The sequence below is a fragment of the Fukomys damarensis genome, unplaced genomic scaffold (assembly GCF_012274545.1).
Source record: "Fukomys damarensis isolate Sample0158 unplaced genomic scaffold, DMR_v1.0_HiC HiC_scaffold_39, whole genome shotgun sequence".
Lineage (NCBI taxonomy): Eukaryota > Metazoa > Chordata > Mammalia > Rodentia > Bathyergidae > Fukomys > Fukomys damarensis.
The window spans coordinates 48908130-48927024 of record NW_022900951.1 but is presented as its reverse complement, the minus strand read 5'-3'; the positions used below and the strand labels follow the sequence as shown (position 1 = coordinate 48927024).

The 18895-nt window shown below is 34.6% G+C and overlaps 1 protein-coding gene across 1 annotated transcript in view; it reads left to right on the top strand.

The window, feature by feature from the left end:
• Window positions 1-18895, top strand: part of Faah2 (fatty acid amide hydrolase 2) — a 186178-nt gene that overhangs the window by 148406 nt on the left and 18877 nt on the right. The window contains exons 9-10 of the mRNA XM_010615713.1: window positions 7593-7704; window positions 10633-10797. Coding sequence (XP_010614015.1) covers window positions 7593-7704; window positions 10633-10797 — 277 coding nt within the window. The remainder of the gene's footprint in view (window positions 1-7592; window positions 7705-10632; window positions 10798-18895) is intronic.

Below are 18895 nucleotides of genomic sequence, written 5' to 3'. Positions count from 1 at the left end.
GCCACCATGCCTGGCCCAATGTTCCTAGTTCACCTGATGTAGTCTTAGAAGAGATAATATGCCTATTTAGGAGGTGAAAATAAGAATGAAACTCTCCTAATTAGCACTCAGAAAAAGCAGGTAACATAAGGCATGTGTAAAAGATAAAGTCTGATGCAAAAGGGTAAATGAAAAGAGAATCTATTTCAATGAAAATCCAGTTTTGAGTGTGCAAACCACCCTGAAATCATGACACCCTAACTCCCACTCATAAAACTAACATAAGGGCCTGGGATGTAGCTCAGTGGCACTGCACCTGCCTTGTAAGTGCAAGGTCCTAAGTTCAATCTCCGGTACAAAAAGCAAAAAACAAAACAAAACAAAAAACCTAACATATTTGCCATAATGGGAAAGGATCAGACAGTGAGGGAGCTGGCTCTTCAATAATTTCTTGGCTGATGGCATAGGTTCACAATTACTCTTGCCTCCCTGTGATGCCTGGAAATATTCATTGATATAATTGTAAGCCTATGGAAAAAACCCCAAAGCACTATACTGTATGAAACAAATACCATGAATTCAGGTCATGAAAATGATAGGGCTCCAGTTTCTGTGAGTGGTGGGACTGTGAGGAAGGAAAAGACTTGCCTGACAACAGAAAAGGCTAAGTTGCCAATTCCCGCAAAGTAATGTGAATGATGTGCTTGTGGGTGACTGAACTCATTTGTGATTGCTGACAGGGTCTCACAGGGATACACCCAGCAACTTTTAGCCAAGGACTGCAGAGTGAAGGGAATTACGCAGATCAGAAATGGAAAGATCATTTGGCAGATCTAGAACAGAGAAGTCACCCTCCTATTGATTCCCCAAACAAAAAATGGCCTGAGATTGCATGAGGTCTTGCATACTATATATGCTGAAGGCAACCTAATAGTTCTCAGGAAAGTCAGAGCAGAGCTCTTGAAATGTACAGATAAATAAGTACAGGCAGAGAGATGAAGAACAGGATTTTGGCCAGAGGTCTCCTGATCATATGCTGTTCTAGGCAAAGAATATCAGGATAGGGAAGACAGAGATAATCACAGTATTTGCCTGTCATTGAAAGGAGTGAGAGCATAAGGGCCCTGGCAGAAGTCAATGCTGAATCAGAAACCAGAAGTCAGACAATTTTTACATTTACTTTCTAAACTCAATGAGGCAATTAGATCTTGAGATAGAGATAGAGGCCTGCTGTTCTTCACAGCCTGAACACCCAGAAGATAGTTTTTGGTGGAGGGAGAAATCTCGCTGCCTCTGGCAGGATAACTGACTGGTCCACAGAGAGTAATACCTTAGCTGCTTGCAGTCAGACTGTGATTGCATTGGAGAGGGTCCTGTGTGGACACTCTGAGATAATGTTAAAACTCTTTAAAGAGTTTTATTTTTATTGTTGCTATTTCTTTGTTTGCTGATTTGTTCTGTGTTATCTGCTGTTTATTTTTCTTTTCTTCAGGATCTTTTTTTTATATTTGCATTTTTAAATTTTACTTTGCTTTTTAATGTTTTCCCCTTTGTAGTGCTCTCTTTTTAGTCCTTATATTTTTTACTTTTTGAATTCCTTTTCTATTACTTTTCTTTGTATCATTCTCTTATTCTCAAGTTCAATTCTCAGTCCTTCCCTCCATTTATCCTATGGAATGCACACACACACACACACACACACACACACACACACTCACACACTAGAATTGACTAGTGCTCTAACAGATTCATTCAATGGCCTCTCTGGGAAATTCTTAACAAAATCTGTCTTAGAAGATTAAAACAAGGCCAGGGATTTAGCTCAGTGATTCTGCCACCTGACATGAAAACACAAGGTCCCAAGTTCATTTGCTGGTACCAAAAAATAAAAAAAGAAGATCAAAACAGAAGTAAGTACAAATATATAAAGAAGTTCTAAAAATCTCACAACCATCCATAATCACTAAATGCATTTCAACATACCTGTATATCTCCCACTGCCTTCACCAATACTCTCTAAAACTCTGTTAAATCTCTCCATTTACCTCATCTATAAAAATAAATCCAACAGGTTCTAACAACCCATTTTTTTTGCTTATTGCCTTTTCTCTTACCTCCCTTTCTTTTCACTAACATAGATATATATATATCTTTTTTCTCCTTTCTCCCACTTTCCACATCCCCCATGAAATAGAAATAGCTGTAAAATATCATCTGAAATACAATACTAGGCAACAAAACTGAGGCAGTAATGAAAACCTACCTACTAGCAAAAGACAACACCTGATGGATTCAACACTAAATCCTGAAAGTACATAATTGGATACAATATCAATAATCCTCAACCATTTTAGTGAAATTGAAAGGGAATGAAGTATTGCCAAGTTCATTCTTAGAAGCTAGAATTACCCTGATTCCAAAATCAGACAAGGACTCACCTAAAAAAGAAAACCATAGGCCAATCTCTTCAATTAACATACACACTAGGATGTGAATTAAGTCTGCTATATTAGGATTGAAGATTTGTATAATGGAAGCTGCATAATGTGTATAGGTGTCACCAATCAATAGTCTTGTATCCTGAATGTAGCCTAAAGGGAGAGAAGGAAGGTAGGCTTGCTACTGCTGTTCATTGTAGTTTGTTGCTGCTTCTCTTTGTTTGACTTGCCATGGGATCCTCTGGCATGTCACCCTGTCTTGGAATCAGCCAACTATTAACTCAAATCTATACAATCTGTGAGTTGCAATAAAACTTTTCTTTTTTTAACTTGTGCATTTTGGATATTTTGTCACAGTAATGAAAAATATAACTAACACACATTTTGGTATCAGACAAGTAGAGTCTGCTTTGATGCTACCTAGCAATGTGATTCAGAAGCCTTTGGACCCAGGTTCTAGAAAATCTGGTAGATTAATCAGTCTGATTTTGAAATAGTGGTATGGGAATTGTTGGAGGCTTTTAGGCAGATTTATGAGTAAAGAGCTCAGCAGAATGATTTTGAATATTTTGAGTACAGCCAGAAAGGAAGCTCTGGAATTAAAAAAGTAGCATAGTAGAATTTAGTTTTCAAGAAGGAAATGGAAAATAGAAAAGATAGCCCAAGGACATAACAAGGATCAAGAGGGTTCCACCCCATGCAAACTCAAAATTGCAAAGGTGAAAGAGTTTGTGAGACCATCATATTTTAGAATGAAGCTACACAGGGAATTTGTTCTTTGGGACTGGATCCATAGCATCAAGCAATTCAGGCACTCATCATCGCAAACAAGAGAGAAGGAAGCCTATTTATTGCTCCAGGTAAAAGCAGGCCTTAGTAAAATCATTGTGGTGCTGGTTTTAGGTTAATTTACACTGCAAGAGTTGTAAGGTCAAAAAGGCTTCCACCAGGTTTTGGAAGAAGGCCTGTAAGCATTATTAGAGAAAACAATCCAAAAATTCATTTGAAACAATAGATCTAGAATAGCAAAAGAAATTCTAGGCAGCAGACACATGGTAGGGTGTGTCATAATCCCCAATGTAAAACTATACTACAAAGCCACTGTGAGAAAAAGAACATGTTATTAGCAAACAAACCCAAGGATCAGTGGAATAGATTAGAAGATGCAAAAACAACTCCCAACATACTCAGCTACCTCATCTTTCACAAAGGAGCCAACCATCCTCACTGGAAGAAAGATAGCTTCTTTAATAAATGGTTTTGGAAAAAGTGAAATTCAACTTGCCAAAGATTAAAACTAGACCCCTATCTTTCACCATGCACTAAACTAAAATCCAAGTGGATTAAAGATCTAAATAGTCACCAGGGATTTAGCTCAACAGTTCGGTGGACTGCCTTGCAAGCACAAGGACACGAATTCAATCCCCAGGACCAAAAGAAAAAAGATCTAAATAGTCAAACAAAAACAATAAACTTGCTGGAAGAAATGTTAGGTAGAACTCTTGAAGACACTGGCATAGGAAACCCTAATGGGGTGGTTAGACTTTTTACATCTTCTTCATTCAACTTTGGAAGTTCATATGTGTCTAGGATTCTGTCCATTTCTTCTATATTTTGCATTTTATTAGAGTATAGGTTTTCGATGTAAGTATTGATGACCCTCTGGATTTCTGGAGAATATATTGTGATTTCACCTTTTTCATTCCAAATTGCATTAATTTGAGCCTTCTCTTTCCTTTTGTTGACTTGAGGGTTTTTGTTGAAAAATCTGATGTGATTCTGATAGGCATGTGATTTGTTTCTTTTCTCTAAGTGCTTACAGTAATTTGTTCTGTTGGGTTTCTGGAATCTTGATTATTATATGTCTAGGTGTAGATTTTTTTTATTATGGCTGATTGGAGTTCTAAATGCCTCACTTATCTGTATGTCAAATTCTTCCCCTCTGGGAAGTTTGCTGTCATTAATCCTGTGAACAGCTTTTTTACATAATTTGTACTTTCTCCTGCTACTACATCAATTCCTAACAATCTTATATTATTATTCTTTGTGTCATCTAAGAGTTGATGGATTGATTTCTCATAATCCCTTACTGTTTTTAAAAGATCTCTCTTTTTATGGTCACTGACTGCAATCCTATCTTCTATATCTGAAATTTGATCTTCACATTCATTCATTCTGCTGCAAATGCTTTCTATAATTTTTTTGTTTGTTTTTTCTCATTTTTCCCCTTACTCCTGCCCTCCCTTCACCCCCTCCTCCCCTCCCCATCTACAAACACTTTATTTTCATCTTTTCATTATCTCACATTTTTTTCTTTTCCCTTATTACCCTTCCCCTACCCATCCCACCTTCCCTACACCTTTAGCTCCTTTCTTCTCATTTCTAAATGACAGTAATCTTATTAGGATCTTATGTTTTATTGCAGATTATTCACACCGGGGAAACTATTCGGTATTTACACATGTGTGACTTATTTATTTCACTTAGGAGTATATCTTCAATATGTATCCATTTTCCTATGAAGCTTTCTATAATTTTTAATCTTCTGCATATTTGTTTGAATCTGTTTCATGAATTTCATTTCTTTCCCATGTTAGGCATTCAAGGTTTCCATTTCTTTCCTATGCTGGGCATTCATGGTTTCCATCATGATTGTGAGCTCATGTATTTTTTTATCTGTTTCTGTTCTAGCATCTTTCATCATGTCTTTCATTTTTATCACCATCTCTGTGTTTATCTGGAAAGTTATTTGTGTTTTGAACTTTTCTAGAGCCTCATTCATCTGTTTTTTTTGTTTTGTTTTGTTTACTTCCTCTGATATTGGTTCATGGTGTCCAGATGGTTGACTGTCAGATTTTTCCACCTCTTTTTTCCCAGAGTTTACCTTTGGTGAGTTGGAAGTCTGTGTTTGTGCCTTGTTGAAATGTCTTCTTATTTCTATTTGTGTTATTGGTACTGTCCTTGGTTTAATTCCTGGGTTTATACTTTGATCTTTCAGATATATCTGGTCTTTAATTTTGAGTCTCAAATGACTGAGACAATCTCATATTCATTATACCAGGGAGGAAAACTGATCAGATCAATCACAACACCTTAGCCCAATTGATAAGTCAGCAACACAATCACATCAAGCAAAGCTTAGAAATGACAGTTTGTGGTAGTTATTAATCTTTCACCTTTAACTATGGGAATTAAGTCAAAATTGAGGACCAGCCCAAAATATGTTCATAGGGAATAAACTCTTCAATATAGCAACTTTACCCTTCAGGATGGGAATTTAGAAGGAGTTGGACAGGGAGGGATAGATAAATAGGACAAAGAAAAATTAGAAGTGAGGTCATAAGACATGAGATGATCACACAAACATTAGGAAGCTGTTGAAGAGAAGAGGAGAATACAGAACAAAATATACACAAGAACAGAACAAATTAACAGCAATATGGAGGCTAGGGATAGTAAACACTTTCTTTTAAAACTAATGGCAATTGAGAGAAGGAAAAGGAAAAGAAAATGAAAAGAAAGAAAATGAATTTGAATTAGGATAGGAACAAGAATAAAAAAGGAGAAAAATGAAGATCAAGGTAGAAGACAAAGTGAAAGAAAGAAAAGAAGATAAAAAGGAAAAAAATGAGAAAAGATAAAGATAGGTAAAAATTTTTAAATGACTAAAGATAAGAAAAAGAATTTTCTTTGAAAATAAAAATACAAATAAAGATAGTGGGCTTCCTTTAGGGTATACCTCTTTTGACACAATACAAAGTGTGAGGAGTGTGCAGATCTATGTTAATCAGTCTCAGCAAGCCAGCAGCTGTTCTCTGAGGTTCAGGCTGATTTCTGTCTGCAAAGCCCAAGTTGAGATATCTGACCTCTTGCTGTGTTGAACTCTGCAAAATTCTACTGCAGGTTTCAGCTATCATTCCCCTGAAGTTAGACCAGGTTCCAATATGAGCTGATGTTCCCTCTGACTTATCAACTATGGTGGTGTGGTGTGCCTATATTGCTGAGATTTTCTTCACTTTTCCAGTGGGCTTCAATTTTCATCTAGGAGCCTCACAGAGGTCCTCTTTCTCTTGTTCACCAGGGGTGGAGGTCACAGGAACTTCTCTGTTGGTTCCCACATTGCTGGGCTCCTCTGCCATGCTGGGTGGAAGGGGCGGACCTACCAGAGTGTCTCACACTGCTTCAACGATCCTCTGTTGCTCCATGCCAAAGAGGTGGGCCCACCATAGAGTCACAAGCTGCTGCAGGTGTCCTCTGCCACACTGGGCCAAAGGGGTGGGCTTACCAGAGTGTCTCATGCTGCTGCCATGCTCCTCTATTGCTCCATGTTGAAGAGGCAGCCCCACCAGAAGCTATTGTAATAATTTACATTTTCCAAAATCTTTTTGGAAAGTTACCTTTTCTCCACATCTTACCACTATTTGTCATTTAAATTTTTTTCTAATTTGTATTACATATCTTATTGTTGCTTGACTTCCATCTATCTGATTGTTAATGATATTGATAATTTTTCATTAACTAAACTTTTTTTTCAGTTAAGTTTATTGGTATGATTTATGTATACAATCCAGTTACAGTCATCTTTGGAATCTTGTACCTTTACATAATGTATCTTGGTTTTTATTTTATCCCAATTCCACTGCTCTCTCTTCGCCCTCTCCACCCTACCTATTCACAAAGACTTTGTTTCCATGTTTTTCCTTTTCTCATGTTTTTTCTTTTCCCTTTTTACCTTTCTCCTACTTCTCCGAGTTCACCTACTTTTTACAACTTTGCTTCCTATTGCACAATATCAATTATCTCTTTTGATCCTTATTTACACTTTTAGATTTTCACACCAGAGATACTATTCAGTATTTACACATGTGTGTCCTATTAATTTCAATTAAGAGTATCACCTCAATGTGCATCCATTTAGCTATAAATGTCTCAAGTTTCTGGTTCTTTATGGCTGAGTAGTATTCCTATACATATAGGCGCATCTTCTTTATCCATTCTCCAGTTGTTGGGCAATTGGGCTGTTTCCAAGTTTTAGCTATTACAAATTGTACCGCTATAAACATGGGTGCACATATATCACTGTGGTATGATTCTTCTAAATCTTTTGGGAATATACCCAATGGAGGATTAGCTAAACTTTAAAAAACCTTATTGTGTTTTCTTTCTCAATCTTAGGAACCTGTGAAGTTTGTGGATCTGCTTGGTGACCATGGAAAGCCTATCAATCCTCTGTGGGAATTGATAAAATGGTGTTTCGGTGTGTCAGTGTATACTATTCCGTCCATTGGTATGAAGGTCAACTTCTTTCCTAGGCTGTTTGATATATTTGGGGAGGAAAGTGCATTCTACCAAAAGTATCTTAGTGAGAACCACTTTCATTGTTTGATGAAATCTACAACTACAAATAAATAAATTAACACCAACTCTATTCTGATCAATCCCTATGTGTAAATCTCTGTAATTTGCAACACATCTATTATGTTGACCATTTTATAGAAGCACTCTTCAAACACTGGTATAACAAACTAAAAAAAAGTATTGTTTTCCTATGTGTTATATCACAATATGAAAATATGAAATTTGCAATACACATTTGATTTTTGAATTCAGAAATAGCCTCACTTTAGAAAATTTTTTAATTACCCCTGCCAAAATGTCATCTACTGATAATGCACAGTAATTTCAGTTTAGCAGCTTAAAAATTTACTTTGATTAACACACACTTATTAGAGTTGATGATTGTTTTGATTGTAAAACCTACTTTTTGAGTGCCAGAGTGTCAGATATTAGATTTTTGAAACCTTTGTACTTAAATATTTAGGGAAGCAAGTCAGATATTAAAGGTATTACTTTTTATGTTAAACTGAAGTAATTGAAGTTGGGTTAGTTATTTTAAAATCAAAGACTAATCATAAATTTTGCAAATGTTACTTAGCTTTTCTTCCATTCTGTTGTTCATACCATCAGAGGTTCACTTTTCTTGCATTTAAAATGAAATTAATAAAGCATTGCTACTTATGTACTTGAGTACATTAAATAATACACTTCATTGCATTTTCTTGCCAGTTAAAAGGGACTGTGCTTCAAAAGGATGTGAGACACTGCCTAGTGCTGTATGTGCTGGAAATTTTTACTTTATTAGTAAGATCAGGAACTGATCTGAGAACATTTAAAAGCTCAATAAATGAAAACTACTTTATTACTTTATTATCAACATAAAGTTACATTTTATGAAATGTCAATTATTCAAAAGTGTTGTGTTTTCAATGACAATGGTACTCTTATAGCACCAAGAAAATGCATTAAGGACAAGGAATATTCACAGCACTCATTTGAAAGTATCTGTCAGAATTAAGTTCCTTCAAAGGAGTTTTTATGACAGTCAAGTAACTAATATTCTCTCTCATGTCATAAAAACTGCATAAAAATAGTATAGTGCTATGAAGTCTTTAAACAACTATTTACTTCCCCGATACTAGTTTAACATAGACAAAAATCACATTTTCTCATGCCAAATAATTCAAAATTTTTAATCCCTCTGTTCTGGAGAGATACCCAGGCTAGTATGTTTTTTGATAACTAATTAAAATAACAACTCCAAATAGAAGTAACTGTGAAGTCTTTTTCACTCTAACAAAAGATAAAACTATAGAAGCAAAAAAAGCCCTTCCCTATCTGCCATTTTCTCTCATGGAACTTTACTCAACTGAGGAAGCCTGGTGTGGTGCTGCATGCTTAAATCCCAATACTCTTTGAGGCTTAGGCAGGAGGATCACAAATTGAAGCCCAATCTGAGCAACTTAGCAAATTATTAAGACCATATCCCAAAAATTAAAATTAAATATAAGCTAGAGATGTAGCTCATTGCAGAGACTATGGATTCAGTCACTGGCTCCACACACTCATGCACAAAAAGACCAAAGAGTCCAGAGGTTTTAGATAGGAATGGAAATATGCATAAAATCATGACAGGCCAAGGAAACTGAGACTTTGAGTATATGACATTAAAAATTGTAATGATTTGACTGTATCGTATATCTCATTTTATGAGGGCAGCATTCCCCTGTGAGGTGTGCCAGAGAGAGCTTTTTAAATTATCTGTGGTTTGGTTTGACAATGAGACATATGATTTTAGTTACTAACTAGATTCTTCAGTAAATATATCTTAAATTATAGATAAAATTGTAGGATTATTCACAATAAGAAAAATTAGAAACACCCTATGCATATAAACACAGTGGAAGAGGCACTAAGTTGAATATATAGAATAGAACTGTATGCAATCATTTAAAGCCAAGTTTATCACAATGTACTAATACCATGAGAATTATAATGGTAAGTGGAAATGTGGTAGCTTGAATATATAGTATAAGCTATTGCATGGGGCTTATTAGAGTTTAGCACATAAATTAAATGTAATACTAAGTTTATGATCACTTCTACTGAGAAGTGTATGTTTGTGTAAATTTTTAGTATATGTGCTGCTGAAGAAAGCACTGTTTGTGTAAATTTGTATACTAGAAATTTCTTTGATATTCTATGACTTACAAGTTCCTTTCATAATGGAAAAATATCTTGTGTATTAAAATAAGTAAAGTTTATTTTTAAATATATAAATATTTTATTTTAATGTCTATTACTTATAAGTGAGCTTAATGTAAACAACAGGGTTAAATATGTTTGTGTGTATGATGTTTTAAATCATTAAAATCTTAATACATTGTTTAGAATCCCCTAAAATGTAATTTCTTTTATAAAACTTCTTAAGAATTTTGTACCTGAAAAGACATTTATTACATAAATTATTTTGTTTAAATAGCCTACATAGTAAAAATTCATGGGATCGTTAAAAAATAATGTATTAGATTTTACAATTAAAATAAGATGTATCAATAATTATATAATGGTATTGTAGTGATGTGAAAGCTTCAATGATAAAATACACTATGGGAATTTGTAGGGACTCTCTATATATCACTGCATAAGAAAGACTTGACAGAGTTAGCAGTAAATAGTCAAACTACATAGTAAAAATTCATGGGATCGTTAAAAAATAATGTATTAGATTTTACAATTAAAATAAGATGTATCAATAATTATATAATGGTATTGTAGTGATGTGAAAGCTTCAATGATAAAATACACTATGGGAATTTGTAGGGACTCTCTATATATCACTGCATAAGAAAGACTTGACAGAGTTAGCAGTAAATAGTCAAAAATATACAATACAAAAAGTTTAAACAGATAGAAGAAAGTCTCCACAAAGAGCTGGTGGAGATGTTACGTGATGATGGTGTGTTCTTATATCCTTCACATCCCACAGTAGCTCCCAAGCATCATGTTCCTTTAACAAGGCCTTTCAACTTTGCTTACACAGGTACCAAATTGTACTACTAGCATTTTGTAATCTTAAAGAAATGAAAATGTGTTCAAGTATATAATTTCTTTTTGCTATGGTCCAAGTTTTATCATATGATGATTGAGAACAAATTGTCAAAACACTTGCTGGTATCTCACATGAAAGATAGTTTGCTAATAACTAGTATTTTCAGAACACTAAAGTTGCTACGAATTTTACAGAAGTGATTCTTAGGAAGATGTGATCTAACTGAATCCAAAGTCTTTCTTGGCTGCTCCTCCACTTTGTAAAGACAAACTAGACTTTGTTCCAGGACATGTAGCTTCTCATAAGATTCTAGAACAGACGATAATTTTTCAAGGGAACATTTATTTCCCTTAGTTATAATATCTTCTAAATTTTATTAATTCAATTATTCACTCAACTCATTTTTTTTCAATTAGTTTAGGCACTTTAGCTGGACCACAGTTATGTGAGTTCCAAAAGCCCCCAGATATGCACTGGGTCCCTTTATGTGATTTATTCAGGGTCTCTTCTAGGAAATAACACTAACACTACTCTCTGAGATTAAGATGGAAGCATCCTCATTAAATATACATTAACATTCTAGAAATCCATGGTCCACTTAAACTTGGAATTTGTAGTCCTACTTGTGTAAGTTCAAAGTTTCAGCAATGGCACCATCTTAGAGCAAGACACTAAAACTTTCTGAAAGTATTTTCTCTTCTAGGAAGTCTACAAGATTTCTGTCAAGATTAAATTAAATAATGTGCCAAAAATAATTAGCATATGAATTTTGGAGAATTGTCATAGACAGATTATAAAATGCCAGTTCATCTCCTTTATTTTTTCATGCAAATTCTATTTCTTGGCTTCAGTCATTCACATCCAATTCTTTGTCTCTGAAGTAAGTTTGCTCCCTTTCTGTTTCATTAACTTGCTAGTCAAGTTCTTAAAACAGCGAAAATATTTTAGCATATAGGAAATAACATGAAAAAGTTATGATAACAGCCATTTGGGGAAATTTTCCTCAGTTTGAATTTTATTGAAATTTAAAACTTTTCCTTTTATTTCAGTCATAAACATATGTGTAGCATGAATAGAAAGCCTAAAGATATGGATAAGATCTTCATAATAAATACAGTACCAGCTGTGATTTAATGACTACCAAATGTGTGCCAGATAATATGTAATATGGTCCTGGCCTGTGAGCCACTACAGCATAAGGCAAATTCAAGAGAAGACAGAAATGAGACTTAAAGTGGAGAAGCTAAGTCTTGGGTCCTGGTCAGTGTTGCTGATGGCAACAAAGACAAAAGGCCCTGAGCATATCCAGTATTTCTTGAATACAGTTATTTGAAGGAATAGGGATCTAGGGAGATTTAAAGTCATCTAGTGAATTCCTGTCAAATACCTGGCATGATGGCACAAGACAAGGCTGTCAGGGAGTAGGTGCTGCTTACCTTGCAAGGATAGAATAAACTGGTACTGGGGATCAGGTGTATCTAGCAAGTAACCCACAAGGTCAGTGAGAAGCAGTAATTCAGGGGATAGGATTATCATGAGGTCACACTGACCTAAGCTGCAAATAACTTAGAAGAGCCCTACCACTTCACTCCAGGACTTAGGCCTTGGTGACAGTCATTAGTAAAGGAGCCAGACTAGCCGAACTTTGCTAGCTGACATGCCCTTTTTAGTCACACAGAGCTTCAGTCTGACTCCTGATATAAAACAGTACAGCTGAATTAGGGAAGGCAAGAAGCACATGCCATTCATAGACCCCTAGGAAGGGATGTCTCCTACATATTCCCATTCTTGAAACACAACAAATATTCTAATACACTGGTGTGAGGGACATATTTGCCCTAGAAAACTTGCTTCATCACTCAGAGTGGTTGAAAACCAGGACCCTTCAGTGCTCAGGCTTCTATAATATTGGTGTTGTCATATGGAGTGAAATTGAGGTTGCCATTCTAGAGAACTCACTGATCAGGTTATGTGCCCTTTGAGGCCAAAATTATGAAAATTGTGGTCAACATGGAGGGACCAATCTGGTTCCCACTGCCCCATGCCACATTCAGGTTTCTGTTGCTGACAGGATATAGAACACCAAAGCTCCCACAGCAATCCTACGCCTAGGAATGTGCTGAGTGGTCCTGAGCAATTGCTGCAATTTTAGCTATCACTGTATTTTTATGCTCATGAGGCCAAAGGTAACCAAGAGGAAATTTGCCTAGCTCCAGCCACATTCTTGTTCTTACTGGGGAAAAAGCTTGGGTAGTGACTGATGTTCTGTTCCTGGGTGAGCACTGCAACTGAAGCATTTGGGGGAATCAGAAGTTATGGTCCAGCACACACCATGGCTCCATATGTCTGTTGACAAACGAAACACCAGAGATTCCAGCCATCTCCCTCTATACAAGCATGTGCATGCAAAGGGGATGAAAGTAAAACATTACCTGAGGATGACTACATTCCCACTGCTATCCATAAACTACAGATGAATGAGTTGAGAAAAACGTTATGACATCAACCATTACCTGATCCTGGGTATTCAAAGTAGCTGAAACTTTTGGAACATAAAAAGCCACAGCAGAAACAGCTGCACTGTTCCCATGTACCTGCTGCCCCTGGGAAGCTCTAAGAAATATAAGTGGTTTCTGAAGCTGCCTTATCCAGTGAGATTGAATTGCCACTGAAGGAACAAATATAAACATAACAGTTTATGCTGCTACTCCATCTGTGTGGTTCCCAATGCCACTTCACCTCTGCACCATGTCTGACCATGAACTGCTGTCAGTGCTAGGTGTGAATGCAACAAAATTACTACTGTGGTTACTACCACCAATTCTACCCATGTAACACTTGGGCCTGCACAACTGACTGCTAGCAGGACAAATACTTCCACTCCCTCACCAATGCTGGCTGGGTCTGTGCCAGTGGCTCTTGCTAGTAGAAGAACTTATATCTGGAGGAAACTTCATACCCCAAATGAGGCACCTGTATTGTAGGATCAGCTAAAGAACAATCATCCCATACCCACTACTGTACACCTGAATGAACTGTGAATTGTTCCTACTTTAGTTTGAACAACAGAGTGAATGAGTCTCTATGAATCTGCCATGGTATACACTGTACCCAAAGCCATTAATAAAATTAATAAAATTAAAAGCAGCAACAGAAGAACTGCATTAAGTTTATCAGCTGAAAATAAAGCCAACAAACAAACACGCCAAAACCCAACTTTGGGAGAAATATATTAACAAAAATGGCCACTACACAAATTAGTACAGATAGCTGACTCTTCCCATGCACAAATTTCAATGAAAAAGCACAAGAAATGTGAAAAATAAAATCAAGCTAATAGTGTACCTCCAAAAGAATATAAAAAACTCTATCAAGAGATAAAAAAGAAACCTGTATAAACAAGATGCCTCATGAGTAATTGACAGAATAAATATAAATATAGCTTGATGAGATGTAGATAATTTGTACATTGTTAAATGAAATTAAGAAAACAGTGTAAGATATAAAGGAGAATTTTAGCAAACAGATTCAGAAAAAAAGCAGAAATCTTGGAAATGAAGAAGTCAAAAACTCAAACAAAAACTATAGGTATAAATCTGAACTACAGACTACATCAAGTGGAATAAATATTTGAACTTGAAGAAAGTTCTTTTGAAATATCTCAGAAGAAAAGTAGTGCAAGAGAGACTGTGGGAAGAAGGGAAAGAGGGAGTAAGGAAAGATAAAAGGAAATGAAGGAAAGAAAGAAGGAAGAAAAGAAGAAAATTCCTTTCAAAACTCTTGGGACACTATGAAATGGAAAAATATTTGTCTGATTTTCAAAATCCAGAAGGTGTGGAGAAAAATATTAAGAGCATTAAAAAACCTATTAAATGAATTAATACCATAAAACATCTCTAATCATGGAAAAAGTATGCACAGCCACATAGAGAAGACATATAGTGGAATTAGAGTTAATAATTCCAAGGAGATATAAACAGAAAATATCTTCAACACAAAATATTTTAGGCAGACGTTCAAAGTATAAGAAAAAGACAAAAAAGAAATAGCAAAAATCAAACCATAAATCATCAAACTACAAAATGATGAAAAGGAGAGAAAATAAATATGTAAAAGTAAGAGAAGATAAATTAATAAAAATTCTAAGACTAAATCCTTATCCCTAAACCATAACTTTGCATTTAAACAGAATAAGTTTTTTTTTTCATTGAGTTTATTGGTACTTTTTAAGTATACAGTACAGTTACATTTATCACTTGGATCTTGTACCTTTATATGACATCATTTATTAGAGTTTTTATGTCTTCTTTGTTCAGTTTTAGTAATTCATATATTTCTAGGAATCTGTCCTTTCATTGAAGATTCTCTAATTGTTTGAAGTACCTTTTTCATAGTAGTTACTAATGACATTTTTCATCACTAATTGCATTGATGTGAACCTTTGCTCTCCTACTTTTGGTTAAGGGTGGATTAGGGATTATTTATTATATTTATTCTTACAAAGAATCAGTTTTTTATTTATTATTTCTTTGTCTCATTATTTATCAAATTTTGTTAATTTTTTCCCCTGATCTCTATGATGGCTCTGCTTAAACTAGTCTTTGGTTTCAACTTTTTTTTGTAGGATTGAGAGGTACATCATTAAGTTACTTATTTTAGCTCTCTATGTTTTTCTAACATGAGCATTCATGTAAATAAACTTCTTTCTTTGAACTGTTTTATTGTTTTGCTGGCATTATCATTTGATTCTAAGAATTATTTAATTTCTTCCTTGATTTCAGATATGACCCATAGAGTGTTAAGGGATGTATTATTTAATTTCTAGGTAGAGTAATTTACATGTGATGGTGACAAGAATGTGTATTTGGTTTTAGGTTAGAACACTCTGTTATAACTATAGTTCATTTGATGATGTGGTACAGCTCTGATATTTCTTTGTTAATTTTTTTGTTTAGTTCATCTGTCCCTTTATGAAAGTAGGTTATTAAGTTCATCCACTATTATTGTGTTGGTGTTTTTTCAATCTGTTATGTCCAAGAGAGTTTGTTTTCTGAATTTGGGTGCATTTATATTTGCATATATATTTGGTGTTTGTATATTTTAAATTATTATATTTTCCTGTTGAATTTTCCCATTAACTAATATGAACTAATGTTATTTTCATCATCTGATTAGTTTTAGTTTGAAGTGTACTTTGTCTGAAAATCAAATTGCTACTTCTGCTTGCTTTTGTGATCATAGTTTATGGGATATTGTTTTCTAACCTTTGATTTTTAGAATGTGAGCTTCTTGTTTATGACCTAACTTTCTTGAATTAAAAAAATAACTTGAGTTTTTAAAAAATTAATTTTCTCAGTATACTCTTGACATGCATAATGATCAAATTAATCATAAGGAATTTGTATCTGTACTTATATATATTAATTCTTTTTTTCAAATTCTCCTCTCTCCCCTTCAGTACTTCTTCATCTCTCCATTTAAAAAACTTTTTTTATTGTTTTCCTTCCATTCTTTTTTATTTTTATACTATATTACATTCCTTTCCTTCCCCTCCCTTGTTCCTTTTCCAATTTGACCATTTTCTCCCTACTTTCCAACATCTATCACTCATTTTGATCCTCATTTACCCTTAGAATTTCTCACACAAAAAGAACAACACAATGCTTAATCATGTCCAATATATTTCACTTAACATTAGGTTCTAACTACACTGCATTGTGTATAAAAACCACATTTTCTTTATTCGTTCACCCATTGATTGGAATATGGACTGTTTCCAAGATTTAGCTATTACAATTTGTGCTACTACATTTTGATCCTCATTTACCCTTAGAATTTCTCACACAAAAAGAACAACACAATGCTTAATCATGTCCAATATATTTCACTTAACATTAGGTTCTAACTACACTGCATTGTGTATAAAAACCACATTTTCTTTATTCGTTCACCCATTGATTGGAATATGGACTGTTTCCAAGATTTAGCTATTACAATTTGTGCTACTATATACATAGAATCTATAGTTTTAGTTTTTTGAGGAATCTCCATACTGACTTCCATGTTGGTGATACCAATTACACTTCCTAGGGATTCAGGGATGGTTAGGGTTTGTTTTTCCTCTTTTCCAATGCATTTCTTTCAGTTGGGGATATGGAGCATTTTCGGGGAAAATTATTACTGAAGGCTATGGAATTATAACACTCTTTTTTCATTGTTCACTTTCATTTTTCCCATTTTTTTACTACACGCATTGATTAATATACTTATTCCATCAGACTTTTTGACTTTTTTGGTTTCCCTGTTGCTATCTAGAATATTCTGTAGCAATTTTTAGACACCTACTTTGGTGTGCATGAATTTGTGAAGGTACATTTGTCACAAAATGTCCTTTTTTTCTCCATCTATTTTGAAAGATGATTTTGTTGGCTGTATCATTCTGATTTGGAAGTTATTTTCCTTTAGGATTTAAACCACTTCACTCTTGGACTTCAGTTTCTGTAGTAAAAACTGCTGCAATTTTAATGGGATTTATTTAGAAGTGCTTATTTAATTTTCTCTGAAAGCATTTAAGATATTCTCCTGAAACTCAACTGGGATTTTATCTATGTTGTGACATGGAGAGATACTTCCTTCATAGTAATTATTTTATAGTCAGTAATCCTCAATTATCTGTCTGTTGTTTTGTTTCCCCATAATAGAAGTTCTATTATGATTTTTGTCAATAGATTTTTATTTCATATATGCTGCTATACAATGTCTAAACCCAATTAGCCTTATGTTATTTTCACACCATCATCTAACAATTGTTAAATAATTTTTCCTTACTTTCATTTCACTTTTAAGGTTTTTCTGAATAAATAATCATGTGCTTCATTTTTTGTCCTCAAGGTCTGACACCCTATACTCACATTGGTCATTTCTGCTATTCATGTACTCAATAAAATATTTTATCTCCAGTATTTCTGTTTGACACAATTACATGCTGTCTATTTTTGGAGTAAAGTTTATGTTCATGTTTGAATAATTTTGCCCAGCTCCACTAATTTTTGCATATTTTTTCTGTAATCAAATTGGTCAAGTTGATTGGTAGGTCAGCTATCTTTTGGATTATGTCATCTTTGCATTCAGTGAGTTTCTAAGCTTCCTCATTAATAATTTTGTGCAGCTCAGCTATTTGGTGCTTGATTTCCTTTCCAACAGTGTCTCATTGTTGTTTTATGCGAATTGGGAGTCTTGGAGGGCATTTTGTTGCCTTATGTTTTCATAATAATTTTTATTATGAATGGTGTGGGTTGAAGTCAAATGGAGTGAAAATAATTTGCTTTCATTTTCTAGTGATATGTGGCTTTATTTGCCAGAGATTTTTTTTTTCAGTACCAGTGATCGAACTCAGGACCTTGAGCTTGCGAGGCAAGCATGGTGTTACTGAGTTAAATTCCCAGACCTTCCAGATATTTTTTACCACTTCAACTTATACAATTTTATTGGATTGTACCCTGTCACAGTGTTGACAGCAGAATACTTTTACTACTTCTAGCAACATAAACAGATTCATCCATACATCAGCAATAAGCAGTAAATCCTCCTCTGGTAATTTTACCCTTGTGTCAATACCCAGTAGAAACTATATTATACTGCCATTTGTGGTTAATTTGGAATGTAGAATTTGTGAGGGTGTACAAAAGTAAATGGTTATGTCAGTGATGAGAGTGGGAGGTGGGAGAACTGGCAATAGGTGAAAAACACAAAGATCAGACATTTTTGTAATTGTTTTTATACCTGGAGTAAATGGTTAGTATTAAGTGATTTGAGAGAATGCGTAGGACAGAGGAGGTATGCAGGTGAGAGGGAGTATATTTAGATATTGGGTGAGTCTCTGAGATTGCTGCAACCTGTTAATATATTTGTAACTATTTTTGCTATGGTCTTCTAAGGTCAATTTTGTCAACAATGACACTAACAGGCCTTTGAATGGTATTGTTTATATTATAGCACTAAATTATTATTTCCTAATGCACATATATGTGCATATGTGTATCATACAGATAATATAATGCACACATACACACACACACACACACACATA